Source organism: Lycium barbarum, chromosome 5 (genome assembly GCF_019175385.1).
Source record: "Lycium barbarum isolate Lr01 chromosome 5, ASM1917538v2, whole genome shotgun sequence".
Classification (NCBI taxonomy): Eukaryota; Viridiplantae; Streptophyta; class Magnoliopsida; order Solanales; family Solanaceae; genus Lycium; species Lycium barbarum.
This window is the reverse complement of record NC_083341.1, coordinates 9,823,328-9,828,551: the sequence shown is the minus strand read 5'-3', so window position 1 is coordinate 9,828,551 and position 5,224 is coordinate 9,823,328. Positions and strand designations below refer to the sequence as shown.

Sequence of the window (5,224 nt, the reverse complement as noted above, 5' to 3'; positions counted from 1 at the left end):
ATTTCAGATGGAACGCCTCATCCAGAACAAACGTATTCAGCAGAATGCAGCAACATACACACCACAATCCCTGAAAAAATAAAAAATAAAAATTATTATTGGTTGAGAATTTTGAAAAAAAAAAATGGAACTCTGATGTTGAAAGACATACATGCTGCCAGAGGCTTGTTCATTGTTGTATTATGTAATTTTTGTCCTTCATTTTCATAATAATAATGCATACAATTCAGTGTTAACGAACATTAAAATGAAAAATAAGTGAAATGTTTAAGAAATATTAAGTTGCATTAGGACTGGAATAACCAGAAGCAGGTGTTGGAATACAACCCTGATATTTTGTATTTCACTATATTTCGGTGTATTTCCTTTTGCATTTTCACTATATTTTTTTTTACATTTCACTATATTTCTGTGTATATCTCTGTATTTCAGTGTTCAAAATGTAAGAGTATTCCAGTTCACCTGGAATAATTTGTCGAATTGAAGAGTGGGTATATAACATTGGAATATATTGAAAATGCACCAGAGGCTGTTTTCATTAAACGATAAATAAAAATATGGGAGACTTAAACAAAAAATAGTTAAGTCATTGATGAAAAAACATTGCCATTTGTCAATTCTTTACAAAACAACACAACAAAATGTAGAAAAATGGTCAGCAAAACAGTACTGTGAAAAACGATTCAACATTACAACCTAGTGGACTAATTAACAACTACTGTGTCGACCGCGTTGTAATCTATGGCAGGCCTAACTGGTCTTGGCGGCAGTTCATTGTCACTGAAGGCATTCAAATCAGCCTTTTGCCATCCGTATTCCCATAGTAATGCCCCGTATCTATTACGTAGTGTTTCTGCATCAATTTCAGATGGAACGCCTCATCCAGAACAAACGTATTCAGCAGAATGCAGCAACATACACACCACAATCCCTGAAAAAATAAAAAATAAAAATTATTATTGGTTGAGAATTTTGAAAAAAAAAAATGGAACTCTGATGTTGAAAGATATACATGCTGCCAGAGGCTTGTTGTGGCAAGTCATTCACATACATGACATGAAAGTCATCAGTCTGTTGTTTGCCCTGGTATGATGGGTGGTTAATCCAATCAATGCCTTTTTTTTTTCTCATAAAATCTAGACAAATGTAGATGATGTGGCAATAGGGTAGCTATCTTGTGTATTTCTCTTCTAACAACAGCATTATGACCAGCAGCTCGGTATGAGTTGTAGATGTACAGACGCCTGCACGTAAAAGAAAATTACATCAGCTTGGTTAACAGGTTGGTAAATTAAATTTCATACGGACCTTGTAGGATAGAAATACGAGGAACATACAGGGAGATATGCAGATTTAATGATTTTTTTTTTTTTTAAAAGTAGGAATACCTGTCAGTGAATGTCACTATAATCAAGATCCAGTGATTTTCCTCTTTGATGTTGACAGGGATGAGAACACAATCAACTGTATGCCATGGCACATTAGCCAGCATCCTATGCCCGTTAATGTACTCACATATTTCGTTCTCCGAACTGGCAACACTACTGGTCCCCTCCGGATTAGCATATGCACGATGAATTTCATCAATTTTGGAGAAGAACATACAGTCAACAGTTGTGAATTTGAATCTGTTACCCTTGTCGTACTTGCCTTTCTTCCGCAAGTAGTAAAAAATGACATCAATATGCTGTAAAAAAATTGAAATTAGTCTAATGGATACTGGTAAAAAAAATGAAATAAACTTCTGCAGAAAAATATGCAGTCAAGATGCAGGAAATATAGAGAAATACACAGAAAGAATATCGAGAAATATAGGAAATATAGAGAAATATGGTAAAAGAGGAAATGGGAAATATAGCACCTCATCATTCCAAGACTGGCCATTCATCGATAAGAGATAGAACCAGTTTTTGTCATCGACATGTAACACACCAAAATTGAAGCCAAAATTGACGTCATCTGGATCCAAAGCTTGCTTATTCTTTTTTGTAACGGCTTTCCTTACCCTTTCTAAATAACAACAATCAGTTATTTTCATTTTGAACAGTTTACTTTACTGAAAGAATGAATATATAAATTAAAAAGGTAAATACGTTCAAACTTACTTTTTATCATGCCTTAGAAGTAGATCCTATTCAAGCCAATTCCGGTATTGTTGAATAAGAGAAGTATTTCGCGGGCCATTAATTGGATCTTCAACAAATGGATGCTTCTTTTCAAATATGGAAGGTGTGGGGTTTTGAACAGAAGCTTCTGCAGAGCCGTAATTGGTCATGTAAGGTGAACTGAAGTATTTACTAGGTTTGACTATCCTTGTTGGAATAACATCTGGTTGAGCAATTACAACTTCTGCATTAATCACTGGCTGTTGTATTCCTTTATCAGTAGACATTACTGGCATAACAAATCCTTTGTGACCCGTTTGATGAAACACAGATAATCCTGACGAACCTATTTGGCTTGGTAACATTTCGTCAGGGATCAACCATTGTGACTTAGTAATGTTCTCATCGAACCTGTGTGGAGTCTCTAAAATTGAATGATCAGTGATGTCCCCGGGTTGTATTCCCGCACCTGCTTCTGGTACACGAGTTTCTAGAGGTAACTCAATGAGCATCTCTGCGACCATTCCCTAAAAAAAAAAAGATTTAATAAATGTTAAGTATAGCAGTATCTTGAAAAGATCTATAAGATTGAATGTAAAATTTACTTCTGTTGAGTTGAAAGATCCTTCGTCCGTCCGATTAATCTCTTCAGATGAAGCTTTACGTGTATCTGCTCTTAAATTTCCGGCGGTCACTACAATTTCCGGAACTTCCTCATGTAACTTTGGTCCAACACCCTTTTGAATAAGAAAAAATCAAAATTTAAAACAAAATCATAACATAAAAATATAAGGTTGGAGAATTTCTAAATACACAGAAATAGGGCCAAGATTAGATTGATTCTGTGGGGATGGAAATACATAGAAATACAAAAAAAAAAAAAAAAAGATTGTAAAATAGACAATTGTATCAGTGAAATACAAACGTAACGCCATAAAATACGAAAGTTTGTAAAATAAAAAATACCGAGGAAAACATAACTTTAAAATTTAAGACTGGAACATGACAACCATATACTTTTTTGTGCATACAATGCACAACAACATAACTTTAAAAGATGGATTTCACGTCACAAACTCATTTTACCTTAATTGACTCATCATCATGTTTGGGAGGAGATGTTTGAATGGTAGAATCATGACGTAAGTTTTCTTCAGGCGTTAACTGTAGCCCAGCATCAGTTTGATGCTCCGGCGCCTCACTATCGGCAGCCTTCACATAAAAAAATGAATTAATATAAATTGCATTTCGCAATAAGAGTCTAAAAATGTTAGTTCAATTGCTATTTCACACATTTACCTTGTCCGCAGAATTGTTCACCTTGATTGCTTCAAATAACTTCTTGAAGTTGTCATCCATGAAAGTTCGAAGCTTTGACAACTCACTTGTGAACTCACCAACGACCTAATATTTAAACAAAAATAGTATTTCAGTTTGTTTAGAAATAGTAAAGTAAATACACCAATTTTTTTTGTGTTTCGTTACTAAAATCACTTATTGATTCCTTGAAAACTTGAAAATCTTTCCTTAGCAATTTTATTTCCTCTTTCATGGATATAGTAGGGACATCACGTAGGACTGTGGTGTTTTGGGGTCTATTCATTTGTTCATTCAACTTTGGTGAAGCAGACTTCTGTAAAATAGGCTTTTGAGCAACCTTTTGATCCTTGTGACTCTTCTTCACAGTTGTCTGTGGTTCGGTGTGGATTTGTTGTTTCTTAGATGTGGAAGCTGTTGTAGGAAGTTGTCTGCGTCTCTTTGAAGGTGGAGAATCTGTCTGATTCGTCCGTTGTTGCTGTTTGCCCTTAGAAAGGTGGGGGGGAGTAGTACTGAAATCATCAAAGTTATCCACTGACATATCTGTGACTTGGGTACCTTCATTGGCATCAACTAAGACATTTTTGTCTACTGTAACGCGACAGACAACAACATCGGGCAATTGGAGGCTCTCCAACTCACTGCTAGTGGGTATTGTATTTGCAAATGTACAACTCTGAAGAAGAAAGAAATAAAATGCTATGAAATACACCGAAATATAGTGAAATACAAAAAATCAGGAAAAAACTAGCTGAAAAGCAATAATATGACAGTAGAACAGTGGAGTACAAACTAAAATTAGTAAGGCATAATTGCAAAATAAAATGCTATGAAAAAACATAAAAATAAGTTAGAGTGTCGAATATTACCGACTGTTTGCCGTCTCTAAAAATGCCTTCCATCAAAATATTATATTTTGGCTGACTGTCGATGGACCTCCAATTCAACATTCTTGGAATGGAATTTCCGGATTTAATAGCGAGATACGATGGAACTCTTGAACAACACTCATAAAGCCAAACTTGCATAGCCAGTGGCATCCCATGGATCCTATAATACTGTGTTGTGGCAGAATACTTCTTGCTGATGCTTCTAATCAACTCGTTAAAAGCTTCTTTACCCCATGGATAATCTACATACCTTCCATCCTCAACCACTTCAAAATGAACCCTTGGTATACTCGTTTTCCTAGGCTCACCGCAAAAGATGTATGTATTTATAAAAAACAAAATTGCAAACTTTACAGCGTCCTCATCATTATCTCCCCAACACTTATTCTTAAAGCAATCAATGAACTCCAATCTTTTTACTTTACTCCTAGTTCCACCAAAATATTCATCCATAATCCTATTCGATTCTTCCTCATCGTATGTAAATTCACCTTCATCGGCTACACAATTTAGCCCGCTCATAAGGGCAAATTCTCTCATGGTAAATCTCAATACAGTACCATTTATATCAATTGTAAATCAATCAGAAGTGCTCTCCTTGAGCTCTCTTACCATGAAGCACCTAAAAATCTATGCTTGAACCTCTAGGTGCTGCATTCCGAAGAATTTCCCAAATATTGTCTTGGAAAAGATCTCTAACTGTGGAACAATTAGCTTACTCTTGATATCTTTGAACACCTCGATATTAGTGTACCGTTGCATCGATGGAGCCTCTTCAGGATGACTCCTAACATAGAATTTAGTTTCCTAAAATAAAAATGCAACACTAAGTTAAGGCTGAAAAAATTGTATAAAACATACGCACACAAGAAATATACTGAATTGCATATTCAAGAAAAATATACACACAAA

General features: G+C 35.2%; 1 protein-coding gene across 1 annotated transcript; it reads right to left on the bottom strand.

The window, feature by feature from the left end:
- Positions 1-2,131: 2,131 nt before the first annotated feature.
- On the bottom strand, positions 2,132-4,852 carry LOC132639170 (uncharacterized). Its single transcript, XM_060355648.1, has 6 exons — positions 4,292-4,852; positions 3,619-4,098; positions 3,405-3,509; positions 3,192-3,317; positions 2,711-2,842; positions 2,132-2,632 (listed from the first exon to the last, which is right to left on the bottom strand). The coding sequence occupies exons 1-6, from the start codon at positions 4,850-4,852 to the stop codon at positions 2,132-2,134; spliced, it is 1,905 nt and encodes a 634-aa protein (XP_060211631.1).
- Positions 4,853-5,224: the final 372 nt, after the last annotated feature.

Bases quoted from the DNA above. Each gene is read 5' to 3' on its own strand.
- LOC132639170 (XM_060355648.1), bottom strand. From the start codon at position 4,852: ATGAGAGAATTTGCCCTTATGAGCGGGCTAAATTGTGTAGCCGATGAA. The intron at 4,099-4,291 runs GTAATATTCGAC...TTTCTTCTTCAG, and splicing joins TTAGAGACGGCAAACAGTCG to AGTTGTACATTTGCAAATAC. The intron at 2,843-3,191 runs GTAAAATGAGTT...CTTATTCAAAAG, and splicing joins ATGATGATGAGTCAATTAAG to GGTGTTGGACCAAAGTTACA.